Source organism: Talpa occidentalis, unplaced genomic scaffold (assembly GCF_014898055.3).
Source record: "Talpa occidentalis isolate TD23 unplaced genomic scaffold, MPIMG_talOcc4v2.1 talOcc4.16, whole genome shotgun sequence".
NCBI classification, from domain to species: Eukaryota; Metazoa; Chordata; class Mammalia; order Eulipotyphla; family Talpidae; genus Talpa; species Talpa occidentalis.
In genome coordinates this window covers 76675039-76696002 of record NW_023601653.1, presented here as the reverse complement: position 1 = coordinate 76696002, position 20964 = coordinate 76675039, and the positions used below count along the sequence as shown (strand labels likewise).

General features: G+C 55.5%; 1 protein-coding gene across 6 annotated transcripts; it reads right to left on the bottom strand.

Annotated features, from left to right (window-relative positions):
* Positions 1-804: 804 nt before the first annotated feature.
* On the bottom strand, positions 805-20485 carry PRPF40B (pre-mRNA processing factor 40 homolog B). 6 transcript variants are annotated; one of them, XM_037514688.2, is made up of 26 exons: positions 20453-20485; positions 14654-14734; positions 13742-13885; positions 13449-13514; positions 12755-12782; positions 12498-12523; positions 12254-12364; positions 11868-11988; positions 11764-11788; positions 11351-11554; positions 11004-11133; positions 10859-10923; positions 10156-10320; positions 9948-10056; positions 9461-9611; positions 8684-8817; positions 7923-8037; positions 7684-7775; positions 3372-3488; positions 3036-3173; positions 2752-2847; positions 2419-2505; positions 2037-2214; positions 1714-1775; positions 1458-1601; positions 805-1358 (listed from the first exon to the last, which is right to left on the bottom strand). In XM_037514688.2, the coding sequence occupies exons 1-26, from the start codon at positions 20453-20455 to the stop codon at positions 1266-1268; spliced, it is 2685 nt and encodes an 894-aa protein (XP_037370585.1). In that variant the 5' UTR covers positions 20456-20485; the 3' UTR covers positions 805-1265. The 6 variants fall into 6 exon arrangements, with proteins under 6 accessions (XP_037370585.1, XP_037370583.1, XP_037370584.1 ...); XM_037514686.2 differs by having other exon boundaries at positions 1714-1799; positions 20453-20483; XM_037514687.2 differs by having other exon boundaries at positions 1714-1799; positions 2761-2847; positions 20453-20483.
* Positions 20486-20964: the final 479 nt, after the last annotated feature.

Genomic DNA, 20964 nt, shown 5'->3' with positions numbered 1-20964 from the left:
GGAAAAAACCACTTCCAGCTTCAATCTAAACGGGCACCAAGGCTCTGCTGCCTCTAGAGCAGAGGGATGAGAGAGAGAACAATCCCCCCTCTTCCTCTTCACAGCCCTGTGGCCAGCTTTGCTCTAGAAACATCTAGTCCTGCAGTGTCAGGTCACCTTTTACCAGGAGCAAGGCCGCCTCAGCCTGGCCCTGCGCAGCTGTGTCCAGTGGTGGGGGCAGAGGTGCCACCACCCGACTCCTTTGGCCCTTGTCACTCTGGGATGGCCGGGCCCTGCCGTGGGTGGGGGTGGGGGTGGAGGTCCGCCCTGCTAGAGAGAGCGGTGCAGCGTCACCCTCACCTGCTCTCCTCAGCTAGGTTTTCTTTGGCAGGAGGCGTGGTGGTCCTAGCTGACCAGTTGCTCAGTCTCCGCCAGTTTCTTTTCAGCCCCTGCAAGGGAAGGAATACAGGGGCCCACTCCTTTTTGTACATGTACCACCTCCCTTCCCTCTTGTACATAAACCTCAGACCAGCCCACTTTCAACAAAAGCTTGAAGCACCAGGCCTGCCTCTGTCTCCTCTCTGAGTGTGGGGGGCCAGAGCGGCCTGAGCCGTGGGATGGGAAGGCGTCTGGGTAGAGCTGCCAGCTGCCTGGGGGAGGTGGGGGTGAGAACCCAGGGAGGGGAACCGGAGCGGGTGGACGCCAAGCACACAAAGGGAGCGTGGCCTGCCGTGAGACACTGCTGCCCTCTGCTGGCCACGCGTGTCCCGGCCAGGCCCCAGCCGCCCCGGTAGCATATGCAAGAGACAAGAGAGCCACTGGCCGTGTTATAAATATTGTTATTTAAAAAACCAAAACCAAACACACATACACTGGGTTCTGGGGCTGGAGGAGGAAGTAGTGGAGCCCAGGGCCCCGGCAGGCAGGAGCAGGCACTGATGCTAAGAGGGTAAGGACCCCGCCCTCTGCCACCCTGGCTGTGTCCACCGGCCTGTCGCTTCCCCGGAGCCCCTTCTCACATTTTATCTACTGGCACCACCCTCCCCACACAGCAGGTACCGCCAGTCTGCCTGGGGTCGAGGGCGAGGGCTGCGCTAGTCGTCCGGGAAGTGGGGGACCCCTGGCCACCACAAGCCACCTGGGAAGGTGCCGGCAGTAGTGTGGGGAGTGGGGTGACTCGAGGAAGAGTGGAAACGGACCAACTAAGGAAGGAGGCTGGGGCAGATGGCGAGGGTGAGCTGGGAGCCACAGCCTCACACAGACCCGAGGCCGAGCAGCTCGTCGGGTCACTGGTGGTCATCCAGCTGCTGCAGGAGTGTCCGCCGCCGCCTTTCCAGCTCGCCCTCGCTCAGCTCACTTTCCGACGTGTCCCACCCCGTCTGGTGGAGCAAAGGCACAGCTCACCCAGAGCCTCCCCAGGGGCCGTCGAGGCCTGGTCAGAGGGCTGACTGGGCCGGGGCCCGGTGCCTGCCTCTCACCTTCTCCTTCTTGATTCCAAAGCCTGGAGAGCGGTTAGGGAGCTCTGCCCGCCGGAGCTCCCTATCCTTGTCCTGCTCTGCTTCTTTTTCATCGCTCTCCTTGCCAGCTTTCTCCTCGGGGTCTGTCTCACTCTCGGGACTGTTCTGTAAGAGCCCAGAGCCCGCCTCCTCAGTTCCTGTGAAGGACAGCCCGGGAGGCGGGTGGAAGAGATCTCAAAATAGCAGGGCCTCGGACAGAAGTTCCTTCTCTACACACCGACTTGTGTCTTCTCTTCTTCATTTTCTTTTTTGGTTTCTTGGCTTTCCGAAGGCCATGATCTGGGGGCAGAAAAACGCCAAGTCCTGTGGGAGAAGGGAGGACTCACCCTTTCCTCTCCACAGCATGTGCTCGCTCCTCACAGACAAAACTATTGAGGAGGTTCAGTTTTTCTTCCTCTCCCAGTTCCGGCCACGGCGGGGATGGGACGGTCCCCCTGCTCGGACAGGCACGGCCTCCCACTGCACGCTGCCCTCCAGGGCGCTGGGGCTCCTCGAGGGCTTCCCCTCCCTCTGGGCCCACCCTTTTCAGCAACTGCTTACCGGATCCGAGGAGAAGGTGGGAGGATGGGGAGCTCCGTCCTCCAAGGGCAGCACCCCCACTTTCAACTGAGTCAAGTGAGGAAGAGGGTTCAGAGCCCGACTCTGAGGGGTTCTGCCTTCTCCGCTTGGGGGGCCGGAGAGATGGCGGGGGCAGGTCCTCCTCTTCTGACTCCGAACCCTAGGCAGATCGGCGAACACACGTCAGCAGAGGTTCTCCGCCCTAGCAAAGTCCTCCGACCTGGGAACTGGGATGCAGAGGGGGGTCCAGGAGCAAAGTAATCCTCAAATCTCCAGGGAAGGTGAATTATGGGAAAAACAAGCAAAGCGGTTCTTCCCCAAGACCATCCAGCCTCACCCACATGCCGTCCACCCTCCAACTCACTGAGGGCGAGTGGGAACGCTTGCGGTGGTGCTTCTTGCCCTTTCTGCCATGTTTTCGGCCTTTGGTGTGGAGGTGCTGGCATTCGGTCTGGCAGAGGCAGGGGGAGGGATGGCGAAGGGTTATTAGGGTTAGCCCTAGCAAGGAACCTGCACCCTAAAACCTGGTTTTGCCTCCTCTCCGGTCAGGGCCTTAGGCCTCTCCCAGGGCACCCTGAGGCCTCGCCTTCCCTAGTTGTTCAGAGAAAGGAGAACCCCAGAGGTGAGGTCTCTGCTGAGCTGCCCTAAGGCGTTCGCCAGCCTGGGACAGACCGGAGGAGCAAAAGCACCGCCTCACCTCCAGTACCTGCAGGAACTCCCGGAAGAGCCGGATCCGCTCCGACTCCAGGGTGATCTGCTCAAAGGCTGAGTCGCACACAAAACGTTCACGGACCTTGAACAAAGAGAGCACCACTGGTCAGAGCAGCCCCGCAGGGCAAGGAGGCCCCGACAGCGCAGCGCAAGGCTGAGGAAGCGCGTCAGCGGCCTGCAGGGGGCTACAACTGGGGCTGGCTGGGTGGTAGAGAAGCACCAGCCTCCTCAGGGTAGGGGTGGTGCTGGGTGTGTGGCTGCAGTCCTGACCTCTTCCCAGGCAGTGCCCAGCTCCAGAGTGGGCACGGCCTGCCTCAGCATGCTTCGGAAGGCAGCTTCCCTGCGCCTCATTCTTCGCGCCTCCTCCTTCTCCCGCTCTCTCTCCCGGGCCTCCGCTTTCTCCAGCAGCTGAAGGCAGAAGACAGAGCAGGTCACCCAGAAGGGTGGGTGCTTGGGTCCCATTCAGGCATACCTGAGGAAGTGGGAAGTTGGGGTTCGGGCCCCTATTGTCACCCCCCTGAACAGCAGGTAGAGTCACAATGGGACAACACAAGGATGAGCTCGAGCACAGCTCCAGCCCCAGCCCTGCCCAGCCCAGCCCCTCACACTATTGAAGGTCAGCTTGATGTTGCCTGCGTCCAGCGCAGCCGCCCTCTTGTCAAAGCTTATGACGTGGGCGAAGTCCTCAAAGGCTGTGTTCACCTCCACGCAGAAGCCCCGGTCCTGTGGGCACAGCAGGCACACTTAGCACCACCAGCTGAGGTACCAGGCTGGCCTCAGGAGCAGGCAGAGGGGTCAGGCTACAGGATACCCAAGACGACCCCTGCCCCCAGAAGTGATCCACAGGACCAAGACGCACTTCAGGAAAGATATTATCCCAAACTTCACAGGGGACAAGCCCCCATGCCTACCTACCCTTGATTTGGCTGTCACAGGGAGCTGGGGGCACTGGCTCCCTCAGGGAGGGAGAGCAGGGGTGTGTCTCCCTGCCCGCTGACTGACGTCGGGGTTCCTCACAATTAGCTCTTTGTTCCTTTGGCTGAAATCTTGGGTCCTGGCAGGGCCCTCCTGCTGCTCAGTAACTTCCACACATTCTCCAGCAGCATCCGCTGGTCCCTGCCCTTTGCGTCTCTTTATTGAGCGCTTACTATATACTTGGTACGGCGCTAAGTGCGTCACACATCACTTAATCCATAAATTTAAGCAGAGGTCCTAGCCCCCTAAACCAAGGTTTAGAGAAAGCAAAGCAGTTCCCCACTCGCCCAGCAGTCCATGCCAGGCAAGGTCTCCACCCCAGGGCTTCAGAAACACCAAGCGCGTCCTTGTAAGAACACCCCCTCTCCCCCCGCACGGACTAGATCACTTACTCCACGACGGAGAAAGGCCATCAGGTGCGCCACGTCCCAACAAAATCACCTCACATTTTGGAAGCGTATGCGCCAGGCTCCGTGCCCCTCATATAAGCTCCACAAATACCCCAAATGAAGCAAAGGCTTGGGAAAGTCATCTCATTTGGCCCAAGACATCACCAAGTATTTGGAGTGACTGGAGTTTGAAGTCTGGCTCTTAAGTCAGCGAGGGCACACGCCCCACATCCAGCTTCCCACCGCTGGCAGAGGCACGCGCTCTGCTTGCTTCTTCCACGAGGCTTCCTCAGGCCACGCACTCAAGCCCGTTCTCTCAGGGAACTGAAAGCTTCAATCTCACCTCTTCACGGGCTCCTTCCATCAAGCACACACCTCCCCTAACCTGGAGCACCCTCTACCCTGCTCTCACCTTTCTCAAGCCAAGTCTCTGCTTCTTTTCCTTTTGTTTCAAAAATCTCTTTAAATGCAACACAACGAGGAAAGGAATACACATTTACTGAGCCTACCCTAAGACACTTCACAAAAAACATAGTTCTTACAACCTTGCACATAAATTATCCCCATTTTACAGATGAGGAAATGAGGCTGAGACATCCTAGAGCTTGCAGGGGTCTCAATCAGCAGCCAGGAGCTGCCGGGCTCCCAGCCTGCATTGCACCCACTCCACCCTCTTCCAACACTGCTCTCTGAGGGTGCTCGTGTCCCAACAGCCAACTGCAAGGGCCCCTTCTCAGTCCTTGTGCACCTCACTGTTTACCGCTTCATTACTCCCCTCTCCAGGGTTCCCTCCTGTCTGACCTTTCACCACCTCAACACCAGCACGTGCTTATTCCTTGAAAATAGCATTTTCCCCTCACTATCCATCCACACTGTTCCTAGCAGTCACCCCCAATTCTCCTGATTTCTAGATGCCTATTAGAATGGATGCTTCATGGATACCTTAAATTCAGCATTTTCGGGCCTCCCTGGTGGCGCAAGGGGTTAAGTACCGCACTATGAAGCAATCCACAGCCTCTGCAGCACGAGTTCGATCCCCAGCCGGCCAGGGAGCAACCCACATGGTGCAGCAGACCTCTCCTGTCTTGCCCACTGCTCCCCTCAGCAGTGTTTTCAGTCAGTCTGCCTGTTCTGCTCCCCACTCTGTCTCTGGTGAATCCTCTCAACCCCCGCATCTCTGGCCTGTACCCCAGCTCTTGTATGCACAAATAAATCTTTAAAAATAAATAAATAAATTCAGTATTTTCCACAGGCCCCACCCCCACCGATCTCCCAGGCCCGGATCTTCTGTCTTCCAGCTGTTCGACGTCCAGGGCTCTTGGCATTCTCCTACGGGATGAGAGGTGCCATCACAGTGTGCCTGGCAGGTGGACAGCCACAGTGTCCTCTGGGCTCATCCGCCTTCCTTAGGCAGGAGCCCAAAAGGGGGTACAGGAAGGGGAACTCTCTAAAGAAGCTTTTCCTTAGGAGGTAGCAAGGCAGGACTCCGTGAGGACAGGACTCTTGCACACTGTCAGCAGGACCAGTCACCCTGCACTAGAAGTTAATAAGCACCCAACTAGCCTATCTATTTTATATAGTAAGCATACTTAAGACATGGAATTTGCTTTATTCTTCCATGCCCCTGGTTGCTTTTGAGAATAATTTCCCAAGTGGAATTTTATTTTCTCCAGCCCTATTCTTCCCGCTCCATTCTTCCCAATCATCCACCCCTGCCCATGTCCACTCCTTCCTTTCCCTCCACGCCACACACACGAGAGCTACAATTCTATTTTTAAAGACTATTCCACTGGCTTTGAACTTTTTTACTAGCAGAAACTATTTTTTTTAAATAAAAATTTTATGTAGAACCTCAATGTATAAAAGAAAAGCCAGCTGCTATCCTTGAAAACAGAGGAAGGGAAATAAAACCCCCCTCCCAACTCAACCCCCCTGCTTGTCCCAGGGTGTCTTAGAAAACCACGGAACACTACGGCCCTCTCATCGGTCCTCCCTGCATCCCCACCTGAGCTCACTTCACACCTGGATGCTGCAGTCGCCTCCAGACCGGTCTCCCCACTCACTCCCCAACCTTCTTGCCCAGCCTTGAGAGCCAAGTGCTGCTCAGATGTTTCACCAACAGACCAGCAGCAGGGGAAAGGTCTGGGGTGGATCAGAAGATGATTCACACTCCAATTTGAATTACTGGCCACTATCACTTTCAGCACCCTGAGGCTCCTCTCTCTCCCTACCCCTAAGGACACAGGTAGTCAGCGCCACACGCCAGGGCTTCTCTAAGTCACCATCTGGACATATACTTCTCCGGCTCCCTATCACTTACAAGATAAACATTTCTCATGTTAGCATTCAAGGCGTGTTACACATAGGGTGCCACTTCCAGACTGGGGTCTGTGGTTCCAGAAAAACAGGAAGCCACAGATATGCTACATCTTACCTAATGGTGATGTTAAAATACTCTTTATATTTCATGGAAAAGCAACATGGCATTAAAGTACAATACCTGCATGGTTCACAAGGCAAAACACAGGACTTCAAAGAAATGCTACAGATGCAGTGGACACTTCTAGCTTTATCATCAGACCCTCCTCATTCCAGGTACCAAGTTATTCCCCTCGGCAATCAGGTGTTGTTTGGTGGAAAACGCCCCACTTTTTAGATGAGGAAATTAAGGATCAGAAAAGTTAACCTGCCCGAGGTCACACGACTGGTAAGTGGCGAAGCTGAACTTGCACACCACGTAAGCAGTCTGCCTCCACCCCGGGCCCTCACTATCACACCCCGCGGCTCCCGCGCGGGCATTAAGAATGCCCCTCACTCTCTCAGGGCAGTTCAAGTTTATTTCTTGAACACAGGCTCTCCTAGTCCACCACTCGCTTTTCCACCTTGACAGGCACCTATGTTGAAAGTATGTCTCCAGTATAAGAAAATAAAAACACTCACATGCCAGAAAATGGCAGTTCCATTTGCTGCTGTCGTGTTAGGGGCCCTTTCTAAAAGGCAGCGGCATCTCGACCCGAGTCCCCCGAATGCCTGACAAACCCAGCCGAGGGCGGCTAGGGAACTCCAAATTGCAAGTGAAGCCAAAGAAGCAGATTTTTAAGGGCAACCCCGATTTTTAAATTTTTTTTTTTTTAAACGTTAGCAGTGAGTGTCAGTGTTTCTGAGACACTCTTCAGGCGAGCAAGAGCACGTCCACGGCGGCCAACTGATTAGCGCCACTTCCTACGGCCCCAGCCACCGGGTCCCTCCACCCCCTTGCCTTTGCTCTTCATCCTCCCTCACCTCCTTGTCCTTAAAGAGGCGGCCTAATGTGAGTTCTTCTGATCCTCTTCTCTGGAATAGCACTGTCCCTCTCCTCAACAGTTGTCACATCCACCTTCCTACTAAGCCAGAAGCTCCATGGGCAGACACTACCTTACTCATGTTGGCATGCCCCCCAGATACCTGCCAAACTGAGCTGCATGCACCTGCAGAACAGGACTTATTAGGGACCCCTGGCATAAGCACACCCTGCACTCAGTTTGCATCCATCTACAAGCCCAGGCCTCCCTCACCTTAAGGATGTCCTTAATGATCTTCTTCTCATCATGGAACCGTGCCTTCAACTCCTCCACATAGAACTTGAACAAGTCCAGAGGGGTGGAGCCTGTGGGGGAGGGAGGGAGGGGGGCCTGGCGGGCGGCAGCTTCCCAAGGCCAGGGGGTAGGGTTGAGGACAGGACCAGGGAGAGGGGTGCAGAGAGGCTGGCAGGGCAGGAAGCCAGGCCAGAGAAGGGAGAGCCTGGCTGCCTTACCCGGCTGGCCCAGCATGTTGGCAAAGCGGACATCAGTGCTGACGGCTGGGTACAGCTCCATCCAGGTGGACATAGAATGCAGCTGCCCTGTCTCGTGCAGCTCGTCCAGGAAGGTCTGAGCAGGGAGAGGACAGTTATAGGGAGAGTGAGGCAGGGAGGGAGGCAAATACTGGGGGGGAGAGGGAACACAGGAAGAGGAAGGGACAATCCAGATTGAGGAAATGCAGGGAAGGCAACGAAGGTGAAGAGACACAGATGGGGAGGCAGAGAGCAATGCGAAAGGGCAGCACGTAACCATGGAGGGACAGACCAAGACGTGAGAAGGAACAGGTCTGGGAGGCAAAGAAACAGAAACTTGCCTGCAGCACCATCTTCCCAAGACTTGGTTTTACTTTCCCAGTGTGTTACAGCGAAGAAACCCCCACCACTACCATACTACTGCCATCGCCAAGCTGGGGGACAAGCTGGCTCTGCCTGCCTGGTTCCCCATAAACTCGGGAAAGAACCTTGGCTTAGCTGCCAAGCCGTGCTGTGAGGGGGGCTCTACGCTGGCAATTTCCGGGTGGCGCATACATCTACGCCCCCTAGGGAAGCATGGCCCGAGTTGCGGGGACACGGCGGGAGCAGCGCTTCCGGCAGAAGGCCCGCCAGCAGACACGGGACCGAGCACAGACCAAACAGTGAACCTGGCTGAGAGGAGGCGGGCGGAGGACTGCAGTCTGGGGAGAGCTGAGTTCGGATCTGGAGGGTGGCAAAGATACCTGGAAGGCCTCCCGGTTCTTGCGTTGCTGGCGCCGCTCCCGAAGCCGAGCGCGCTCCCTCTCCTCCTCCTCCTCCCTCTCCAGTGCTCGGATGTGCTCCTCAAAGCATATCAGTGCATCTTCCTTGTCCATGTCTGATGGCAGGAAGGAGGCTCAACAGGCACCACTCCAGGGAGACACCCCCTCACACCCCATGCCCCGCAGTGTTTCCAGGCCGCCGCCCCTGTAGTGCCAGGTGGTGGTGAAGGGCACTCTGGGGGAAGTTCCTGGAGCAAGTATTCAGCTCTTGTGAATCTGGTTATTGAAGTCTCAACATAGGAAACAGTTCCACAGAATCTTAGGTTTCACATTTTACTGATCTAGGAATCTAGCGGGCTTGGAGGCAACTTCAGAAGGCAAGATGCTGACACAGCCAGTGATTACAGGCCTCCGGCAGCTTATCATAGCACCGACCAGGTAAGGCCAGGGTGCCATGGCGACTTACGAACACGTTCACATGAGCCACAAAAATCCCCATCATCTCCAGAACCTTTGGCGCCTGTCTCTCCAAGGACACACAATGTGGAGATCAATAGTGGGCCGGGGGTGGGGAGGGGGAGGGCGCTTGTCCTGAAGCATTACAGGATCTCCAGGAGAGGTACAGGGGCTGAGCGAGCACTGGGGACTCCCGGGCATCCAAGAAGGCAGGATGTGCACGGGAGCTGTGTGAGGCAGGCTCTGGGGCCCAGGCCAATGAGAAAAGGGAAGGGGAGACGAGGACTGGAGACCCAGGCTTACTCTGCAGCTGATGGTCCTGAGCAAAGCTGGGGTTATCCATAAGATATTGCTGAGCCTGGGACCATGTAGTTTGGAAGTTGACGCTACTCATCCCATCCAGGATACTCTTCAGAGCCTGAATGTTACGGCGCCGGAGCTGCTTGGCCTGTTCCTAGGGAGCCACAGGGTCAGGGTGAGGGAGGGCAGGCCACAGATACTCAAGTGGACCTGGCAGGGGAGGACTCGAGGAAAAGGCAGGTACCGAGGGCACCTTAGGAGAGCCAGACTCAAGGCTTTCGTGTGCTAGGAACAAGGAAGGAACACAGGTTCCAGACCAACTCCCTCAGAAGTTCCTTCCTGACCTCCCACCCCCAGGGCAGCAGGCCCAGAGCAGAAATGGGGGATGTGCCACACCAGCTCCAATAAGGAGCTGGGCCCCTGGGGAAATGGAGACGAGAATGGCCAGGGTCCATAAGGCAGTAAGAGATGGAGAGACTAGGCTCGTTACCTTCTCCTTCTTGGCCAGGAAGAAGAGGACATCATCATAAACCTCTTTCCGATCCCTCTCGGGGACCACCGCCCAGACCTCCATCTCCCCAAAGGTCTGCTCTGCCCGCCTGTGGAGCATACGGGCGGTGGGTAGGAGGCAGAAAACAGAGACCCTGGGCCTGCGAGTTTCAGGGTCCCCGTGTCCCACCCCAGCCTGGCCCCCTGACCGGTAGCGGGTGGTGGAAGTCATGCGTTCATGCTGCTCCAGGAAATGCTGCAAGGTCTGCTTGGCCTCCTTAGCCCTAAGCCGGGCCTCTTCCTTCTCTTCCTTCTCCCGCTGCGCCTTGTAGGCATTGAATGCCTGCTTTTTCTCACTCAGTTTGGGCAAGGCACTGAGGTGGAGAAGGTAGGGATACAGGAGTCAGCTGAAGTATCCAGTACCTCCCGCAGAACAGGATCCTGGCACTGGGCTGGGTCTCTAAGCACTGAGCGAGGGGGTCCATGCATGGGCACAGCAGGTGGCAGGGGCTCCAAGGGCACAAAGGAGGCAAGACAGGTCCCAGGATGTGGGGGTCTGAGGGGCAGTGAGGGGAAGAGATGCGGCTCCAAGACACTGCTAATCCTGGGCGCTTCTGCTTTGGAGTTCTCAAGTCGCAGCCACGCCTCTGCCCCAACCAGCCCCCTCTTTGCCCAATTAATTCAATTCAAATCAATTCAAGTCAATAAGCATTTATTGAGTGTCTCACGTCAGATACCTCTCCCCTCCTCCTGGAGGCCCTCCGGTTTCTCTTCCCCTTGCACCCTCGCCCATCTATCACTCCCCTGACTCTGGGCCCCCTTGGGACCTGCACATGGAGTTTGGGGAGTCCCTGGCCCAGATGCTCTCACGAACAGGGGCTAAAGGGCCTGGCTCCCTCTGCCCAGGCCTACCTGTAACGGGGGTCGGTGACCACCATCTTCATGGCCTGCTCCCACGAGGCATTGGAGGGGACAGCCTAGAACGGAGCAGGTGGGAGTCACGGGCCCGCCCACCTCCAGCCCCCTCCAGGCCTACCCAGGAGCCCCACCCCAGCACCTTGTCCCTCAGCAGTTCCTTGAAGGCCTGCTTTGCCTTCTCCCGGCTGCTCCAACTGAGGCCAGACCTCTCTGGTTCTGGCTTTGATTCTTCTTCCTCCTGCGAGGGTGGCTGATGCTGTCCAGCAGAACTGGGGGGCAGAGGGGACTCAGCCACGGCATCCCCCAGTCCCTGAGGTTTCAGTGCCCACGTGACCAGCAGCACACCACTCCCTCCTGGCTCCCCAGGCAGCCCCTCTCTGCCCTTCGGAGGTCGTGCCCAGACCTTCACCCCCTTTCCGGGCTGGAACCGGAGAGCAGCAACCACAAAGCCACGGTAGGTTCTGCAGAGACGGGGGCAGTCCTCACCTGCTGGGGCCCTCCTCTGGCCGCTGTGGGAAGCCCTGCTCCAGGGGCTGGGCGGCCTCTGACACATCGCCATCTTCACTCCCACCTGGCTCAGGCTCGAGGAGGTCCGCGGGCACTGGCGTGGGGCCAGGAGGCGCAGGAGGTGGCTCAGGCTGCGGCTGAGGAGGCTGCGGCTGTAAGGCCTGTGGCTGCGGCTGCTGTTTCCTGCGGGTGCGCCAGAAGGACAGTGTCCCGGGAGTAGAACAGGGACAGAGGCGGTTGGGTTGGCGGGTCTATCCTGGGAAAGACTGAAGCCAGAGTAGGCTACTCCATAGGGAGACTGCCACACTTCTCCCCTGGAGTAGGGACCACTGGGGCGAGTTCCCGCCTACCCCTCAGGTGGCCCCAAGGAGACAGGGAAGCAAGCCACTCACCCTGCAGCCTCCTGATGGACCAGAGCTGCAATGGGAGAAGACGATATGGTCACAGGGTACAAGGGCACCCCCAGAGCCCCTTCCCAGGTCCATCCCCACCTCACCCTCCAGGTCATCCAAGTCCTTGGGCCGGGTCCAGCGCGACTCCTTACTCTGGTTATTATAGTAGTAAGGTTTGCCTGTATCTGACTTGTATTCTTTCCAGGGACACTGGGACAGCAGCAGCTGTAAGAGGATGGGTCAGACGACGTTTGTGGGCTGGACATGCCCTCGAGTCCCCGGTGGGAGAACTAAGGGGGCTGGGTGAAGGGAACACGAGAGTTTTTGGCTACCATCTGGCCTGGCTCAACCTGGGAAGTGGACTTCCAGAGAGCCTAGGGAGGTCGGGAGATCAAAGGAGCCGCAAGTGTATGGTTAGAGACTCGGGGACGGCCAGTACTTGAAAGGGTCAGGGCAGCTGAAAGAAGGGCCAAAAAGTTCCACTCAGGACCTCTGCCTTAGACTTGAGCACGCTGGGCTTCTCCCAAACAGACTGCTTGTCGTCGGCATTGTAGTAGTAGACGCGCCCGTCGGGGGCCACGTGCTCACTCCACAGGGCTCTCTGGGGAAGGGGGAGGGCACAGCATTGCGGTCAAGGCCCCTTTGCCCAAGTCTGTCTTCCTCTCTCCAAAGACTGAACCACTAGCTCCCAACTTTCAGCCTTTCTACCCAGAGACCCCCGAGTCAGAACTCACCGGAGGGCCTGTCCCAGTCACAGCAGCTAGAAAAGAAGCCAAAGGAAATATCCTAAGCCCTTGTCCCAAACCCCATCTCATCCCCGCCTATTCCTCCCGTATTCCATCCCCAATAAATCGCCCCTATGCCCATCAACATCCCAGGCTCCCTGGCATCCCAACAGGCATGATCCAGGGAAGGCTCTAGTCCATGGTCCCCTTGCCCCTGAACCCCCCAACCTCCGAGCCTGGGGGGAGCAGGCCCCCAGAAGACTCACAGCTGGCGGTGTCCACACCCGGAGCCGTCTGCCGAAGAAAGAGGAGGGGGAAGGGTTGGGGCCAAGCCCGGAGGCCCCCAGGACCCAGGCCATGGGGAATGGAGAAGCAGGCCGGGCCAGGATCCAGGAGTCCTGCTCCCAGGGTTCTCTGCTCCCTAACAGGCTTCCCCCACCCGATAGGGCTGTGGCGCTAAGATCCCAGGGGGAATCACACAGCAGCTCCTTTCTCCTTCCTCAAGTGAGAGTATTTTAAGTCAACCTCTAACGCCCTTCTCTTCCACAGTGGATGCCAAATTCTGCATCCTACCCAGACTCGACTACTGAAAAATGGCACAAAAGGTACAGCGAGATCACCAAGTGCTTCCTCCAGAGACAAAGACGACGTGAAGAGATTATATCCTCGTATCCACGGTGCTAGTTTTGCAAGGGTAAGGGGTGTCTGGTGTGAGTGCTCCTTAGGGAGCTGGGTGCTGAGGGGCTACAAGAGAATGCATACGCCTTTGGGGGTGAAGGAGACAGTAGAAGAGCTGAGAGTATATGGCTGGAAAGGCGGTCTCAAGTGGTGGGAGTGCTGCCAGGGACCAGGATGGAGCCAATGAGAAGAGGGAACGATGGCGGCCCCATCCCTGTACGCCAATTCAGACCCACAGGACTGCAGGGCAGGGCCTGCTGCCTGCCGGTCCCTAGGGCTTACCGCTGCGGTGACAGGCACCGCTGGCATCAGCATTCCTGGCATCATTGGAGGTACCATTCCTGGTATCTAGGGATACAAAGAAGACAGAAACCAGCTACCAAGGTGAGATCAGTCAACTCCCAGGTTCTGGACTCGCAGCGTAGCCTGAGTGCTTTCTCATCAATCAGCAGACAAATCCACATGGATCCAAAGCTCCCTTCCCTCCCAGTTTCTTAAGTCAGGTACCCACTCTCGTCTCCACTCCCAGCTAAAATGGCGGTTTTTTGAGGCCCTGGTGAAGGGGTGAGGATTACCTGTGTGAGAGGAGGTGGTGCTCCCATTGGTGGAAGCATGGGGGGCATGATGCCAGGTGGCATGGGGGGGATGGCTGGTGGTCTCTGACTCATGGGGGGTAGCCCCATGGGAGGAAAGGGTGGGGGGATTCCTGGAGGGGGCATCTGAAAATGAGGAAAAGAAGAGATACTGAGCAGTAAAGACACTGCCTTGGACCTGTCAGGAAACCCATCTGTCTCCCACCCCACCTCTACCCCGGCTCTGAGGCAATTCCTGAGCTGTAGTTTGAGGAATATAAAGCATGAAACTGCCTCCCTCCTCACTACTGAGAAAGACTGATAACTGGGGGTTCCTGGGGGTCTAACAGGCAAGCATACAGCTCCTGAGAGGTAGGGAATGGAGAGGGAAAAGGAAGTGTAATTGCCACCAGACTGCGGCTGGAAGAAATCCACCTCTTCAGCAGCTCTCCCCAAAGAGGCCGCTCAGATGCAGGGCCAGAGGCAGGTGTCCAGGTGCCCAAACTGCCCCGTTCTGCATCCCATTTTTCTCCAATTCGAAGATCACCAACTGTTGTTCCAGCCTAACTTGTGTGGCGTATTTAAGGAACACAGACGAGGAGCAGTGAAGGAAAAAGACAGCCATCCGGCCCTCGCTCTCAGGGTCTTTTCCTCGCCACTTCTCCTGCCCAACCCCAGCGTCCCACGGACAGAAAGACAAAGGGACGACTGTCAACTTTATGGACGGAGAGCTCAGCAGCAACTCCTCCCACCCAATACCCAAGCAAAACCATCCCTTTTCCAAACCATCACCTTTCAAAGGTAACAGAAGGGGAGTTACACAAAAACCATGCTGGCGATGCAGCAGAGCTAGGGACTGGGGAGTTGGGGGTGCAGGCTGGAAAAGCCAAGCCCAGGGAAAGACATAAAACTTACGAAGGGTGGTGGCATCATGGGGGGCCCCGGTGGGAAGGGGGCAGGCGCTGCAGGGGGCCGGGGACCAGAATCGGGAACCGACTGTTGAGGGAGAGAAAAGTCATAGGACCCAGGACGGGCAAAGAGATGGGCTTTCGCAGAAGGGAAGCAGAGGGGTGAGGATGGAAAAGGAGCACAAAGTTCAGAAGAAGGGTCTCCAAGGCCAATTTCCTGCCCACCTCCAGCTCTGAGACCCAGCAGGTCCGCTTCTGGCAGCCCAGAGCCAGCTGGGTAAGCCCCGTCAATGCCAACTTGAGTTTTGAAGTTTCCACTTTGCCAAAGCCACCAAAAAGATGTAGGAGACCCTATCACAGGTTCTCCTCAAGGCTTTCCTTTCATTTTCCTGCCTGTGGGCAAAGCTGGGCCTTCCTTACAGCAGTTCACAAGCCTCTCATTCCCAAAGCACTCAGGAAATGGCTTCTCTTTTCCTTTTTTGAATTCAGCCATCAGAAAGATTCAACCCCAAAGCCGTCTAACCACAGTCAGCAATGCCCCATAAGTACTAGCCCTCCAATCCTCTCTCCACTGCCAGCTCCTCCACTAACAGGCCCCGTCTTAAGTCACTCGCTTTCTTTGACATCTTCCACTCCCCAGCACTTCCTCCGTCACTTCGGCTCTACTCCCCACCGCCCCCCCAGGCTCCCCCCACCCCACCCCTGCCACTATAGGTCCTGAACTCATCTTCCCAGAGGTGATGCATAAACAAGTTAGGGTTCTCTGTGCCACAACCTCATCTTTTAATTCTCAGCTTAAATATCATTTGCTAAAAAAGTATTTCTATTTAAAGCAGATCCTTCCAATTTCATGAGGGGCAGGGATCACATCTTACTTGTTGAAAGCTGGATTCCTGAGACCTGCCACAGTGTCTGGCACATAGTGGGTACTCAATAAATATTGAACAAATAAACAAATGAAGGAACTAATCTTCTTTATATGGAACCTTCCAATTCTAAAAATTCATTCCAATAGACTAGGCCTGTGGCCAAAATGATGTATGTATAAGATTTCCAGTTCAGCATTATTTGTGAAAACAGAAGACTGGCATCAGCCTAGATATCCATCAGTAAGGCTATATGATTATACACAAACATAAAATGGAATGCAGCCACAGAAAGAATGGAGAAGCTCACCGTCCTAATATGGAACAACCGCTTAAGATTTAACAAGTGAAGGGAAATAATCAAAGGGCAGCAAATTATACCACTTGCATAAAAATTGGGAGACAAAGATGACACACAAGAAATCAGTAGAAAGGAGACAGCGGTGGAAGCCAGACCTCACACGGTATACCTTCTGGTAACTTTCGAATGTGCACACGCATATTACACATTCACAACCCGTAAGTGAATCAAGGTTGCAGATGCACGGTAAAGGCTCTGTCCTTCCTCCGCTTTGCTTGAAGGGGACGGGCGTGCAGAAAGGACGGAAGGTGGTAGCTGCTTAGAGGTGCCGCCTCCCTGCTGCCCAAATTCCCTGTCCCAGTCAGCCCTATATGAAGGTGCAGCACCTAGAAATGCTTTAATCTCTGCCTTTCACAAGCTCTGTCCTCTCTCTCCTCCAGCCCATTTTGTCCTAAGGACAGAAGGGGAAAAACCAAACTATGCCAACTTGAATCACCTATTTCCTGCATCAGACCTGTTCCTGCCCCTAAAACTTTCCTCAGCATGGAAAGTTAGACACTGAGGAAAAGAGGAGAGAAAAACCAATTCTCTGCGCCACACCCTCTTCCCTGACGCAGCCTTGGGACCCTCTGCCAAATGCTAGGAAACCGTCTTTGGGTCACTCCTCCCTCTTCCTTGGCAGTATATCAGAGCTGCTCCTTTTAGATAAAGATTTAAGTCCATCCATTTTTCTCCATTTTCTCCTTCACCACAACTCCTCCTCTTTCCACCTGCCCAACTGCAGGGGTCTCCCAACTGGTTTCCCCACCTCTACTCCAATCTGAAGCCACGATAAGCTCATCGTAACGCACCTCAGACCAGAGCTCCCACTGTTCTCAGGGTTCAGACCAAAGCCCCTGCCTAAAGCCTGGGAGGCTGTGCGTGTCAGGTCTGCTCCCTCAACAGCTCTGCCAGTCTGTCATGCTGACGTGGGGCAGCGCTGCAGTCACACTTGCCTCTCTCTGTTCTCCACCTCAGATATCCACTTGTGCTTGGGGCAATCTTGCTGCCAACCGCACACCTAACTGACACAGCCTTCCTATCTGTCAGGCATCATTCCCTCAAAATACCTTCCTCCCAATTCAGAGGACTAGCTAGAGCTCACACACTGGGTACCTTTTCCTTCAGCAATTACCCACTGGAATTTTACAGTTATTTGTACAATTCTGATTGTACTGTTATTTTATGTGGCGCTCATTTGAAAAAATGCTGCAAATTAAACACTCCATCGATTTTAAGATGTCTCGACTTGAGCAGTGTAAAATGTGAGTCTTAGAATCAATTATCTGCTGCCTGCCTGAAAACTCTAAGGGGCAGGGACTTTGCTTTTGTTCACGCCATCCGACCCACACAGCATTTTCCTCACCACCTCAGACTGGCACACAGTAGGTGCTAATGACTAAATGGTCTTGGCAGGCTCCACAAACCAGTCATTGCTTGGTAAGGCCCCTTTTATGCAAGGAAAGCAGCCGGAGCTGGAGGCAACTCTGGCAAGCACAGAGGGTAGACCTCTTTTTTCAGATGAAAAAAATCTAAGGGGGAATGATCAGTCTAAGGTCCCACCACTGGTTAGGGAAAGTCAAAGAGGATCCAATCTGCCTTTCAGACATTAAAAGCACAATCCCTGCCACAGGAAAGCCTGTTTGTTTGTTTGTTTGTTTGTTTTCACTCTCACGTACCCTGTAACTCATGTAGTTAAATCAGCAAGAACCCGACATTTTGTTTGGGAACCAGTGGTGGCTCCCTATTGTCCATCCCACACAATCTCTCATCTAACATTTGAAGTGTTCCAACAAGACTCCTCCCACACTCTGAGCTCACCCTGACTCAATGGCTGCCCTCCTCCACTTTGCACAGGAATAGTTAATTACTCCAGTTTTCTTTTATTCCATTGTCTCTTCCTTTGCCAAAGATTATCCAATATTCACCTCCTCAAGTTACCTTTATGACTATTCTCCATAGATAGACACACTCCAACCTTCTTGTGTCCCCTCAGGAGAAATGCAGCACTCTGCACAGTGACAAGCTCCTCCGTGGATGCTGGCTGAGTGCTTCGTTGCTGGGACTGCCTGTCTCCCCACTTGGGTGGAGATTTTCCTACATTCAGGGGTTATGTTTCTCCTTTGAAATTTTTTCTAAGTGTCAAGTCAGAGACTGTGATAAAATGCAGACTCATCCCTACCCTGATCTGATTTTTACGTAGCGGAATATCCTAAAACAGATGTGTGCGTGCACACCCAGGTTCATCTGTACAAATTCTGTTGAGTACAGGCTGCTGTGAGGACAGAGAAGCGGTTTGGCGGAGGTCTGTGTGGCTGGGAAAAGGGAACTAGAATCATATACTGGCGCGGGAAAACCAACATTATAAAAAACTGTATATGACCATCTTCTATTTGGAATGGAGAACCCTGGCCAGGATCCAGAAACTGGCCTGTTTTGGAAAGTTCTCCACAAAAGACAAGGCAATGGAATGTACATAAATTACTATGGAACTTCCAAAGTCCTCCACTCCCGAGCCCCCCCCCCCCCCCCCCCCGTGAGATATGGACACTCCCTTTCCTCAAACACCTCTGTCCCTACCTCACTTGCAGCACAACCCCCACAACTAGGATCTTATTACATTTCTGAGTCAGAATCTAAAGAAATGATGTGTCAGAGAGGAACAGAGGAAAAGGACTTTAAGTAGATTCTTGGTTTGGCCTGGAACAAGGCACACCTGTAAGTGAAAGACAATGAAGAGACAACCGACCACCTAATTACCATGTTGGTTCACCTGGCTCAATGGAAAGACCCTCAAGTTGCAACCAATTCTTCTCAACTTCCACACCTATGGGGCATCTCAGACTTAAAGATTCAGAAGAAAGAACAAAAGAAGAAAAGGACAAGCATGGAGAGACAGAAGAGAACGGAAAGAGGGAATCACATCTAATAGCTAATATTTATTGAGCGCTTATTATGAGCCAGACCATGCCAAACCATCATTTAATCCTCACAACCGTCTTAGAGGTTATTATCCCCATTTATCGACAACAACACTGAGGTGCAGAGAGATTAAGTAACAAGGTTCCAAGAGATTAAATGGCAGAGGCAGGTTTGAAATTCAAGCAGGCTGACCCCAAAGCCTGTGCTTTCAATGGCAAAGAGGACTGATGGTGCCACAGGTGTATCTTATACTCAAATTCCCATTTTCTTCTCACTCCAATCCTTACACAATCCTGAAATCCTCAAGACAGCCAGGTGATCCAAAGGGTGGCCTGATCTGACTCACTCCCTGAAGAGATTTGTGTTGGAAAATGAAGGCTGGGAGAAACAACTCTCAGAAAGAGGTAGCCATCATCAGAAAGAAAAGGAGGCTGAGATCAGCTGATTACCTTGCGGTTTATCTACCCACTGCCCTTCCTCACCTGCCTCAAACAGTGCCAGTCCTCCCTCCCTCCCTGGTGTCAAGACCACCCTCTTCCCAACACTCATACCAGCCTTACTATTTCTCCTGCTGCCCCCAAACACTGATTTTCTTACTAGAAAATCTCTGTTGCTTCTCTCTGGTCCTGCCATGACTTCATCATTCTCCCTCAGAAGAACAGAAAGTTACTGTGATCTTGGTCTTTCTTGGGATAGGTCTCAAGCACCTTCCCTACTTAGAGTCCTCCCATCCCTCCAACAGGATTCCACAGGCCCTGGCTGGCCTTGCAGGCTTTGTGCCTACCACCTCCCCATCTCTGGGGATATTCTGCAGCCCCAGCAGTGCCAGCTGAAGGCCTCCCTCCATCTTCATTCTTCTTTCATTTGCTTCTAGGCTTCCTAGAACCCATTTTCCTAAACTCTTCTCCTCAAAAACCACTCATTTTGGAGCTGGAAAAGATCTGGGATATCATTCTCTTGCATCCATTTGCCTTTCTTTCTTTTTCAATAGACAGGAAATCTGAGGCCCAAAGAAAGGTAGTGACTTGCCCAAGGTCACACGGAGTTGTTCCACTTTTAGTGGATGGCAGAGCCAGGGCTGGGATCTAGGGACCTCGGCTCTCCCATTTCTTGGGTTATCCAGCACTGGCTGGGGGCCCGGAACCCTCTTTCCTCAGGAGACAACGCCCCCTCCTCACCTCAGGAGAGGATTCGGGGAAGGGCGGAGGGGCCCTCCAGGGGGTCTCAAGGAACGTCGCGGGCTTCCCAGGGAAGCAGCCCTGGGGCTGGGGGAGGGGCACGTTGCAAGCCAAATACCCCAGGAGGGGAAACTGTGGCTCCAAGTTCTCCCCTTGTCCCCCGGCTCCCACCTCTCCGACCCCGTCTCTCCTTTCCCGACCTTTCTCCGCAAACCCACCTTCCTTCCTCCCTTCCTCCTCCTCCCGCAACCCCGAGCTATCCCCTCACACTCCCCAGCCCCCCACCCCGCCAGCCTCCATCATGGCCTCCCCCGCCCCTTCCATCCCAAATCCCCGCCCCACTCCCACCCCTGGCTCCCTTCCCTAGCCCTTCATTCCCCTCGCCCACCCCGGGGTTCGGGGACCCCCCGGCGGCCTCCCCGACCCCTCGGCCCGAGCCCGGGCCGCCCGGGGCGCTGTGGGACCGCCCCAGGCCCCTCCACCCCCGCGCGGGACGTTACCATGCCAGAGCCTCCGAGCAGATGAGCCGGCTCGGCCCACCCGCCAGTAAAAGCCGCGCTGATTGGCCCGGCCGCGGCCGGGAAGGCGGGGCCGGCGGGGGGTCCACCCCTGGGTAGCCGGGGCTCCGGTCGCTCCCGCCGCCGAGCGGGCCCGTCACCGGCCCGGAGCGCCCGGGCCCGGCCCCGCCCCCGGCGCGGACAGCAGGCCCCGCCCCGGCCGCCGGCTCCGGGCCCGCCCTCGGGGCGGGGCCTGCCCCCCGGGGCTGCCGGCCGGGCCGGGCCGGGCGGCGGGCGCCTCCGTGCGCGGCTCCCGCGGCCGCCTCGCCGCCTCCCCGCGCTGCTCGCCGGCCGCCTCCGGGCCTCGCCCGGCGCTCCCGGCCTCCCCGCCCCGCGCGCGCTCCGAGCCGCGGGACCCCACGCGCCCCGGGCCGGCGCCAGGGGCTGGACTCGAGTGTTCGTTCTGAGCCCAGGGTCCCTCTGGACTCCACAGGGCCTTTAATTCCAGGCGTAGT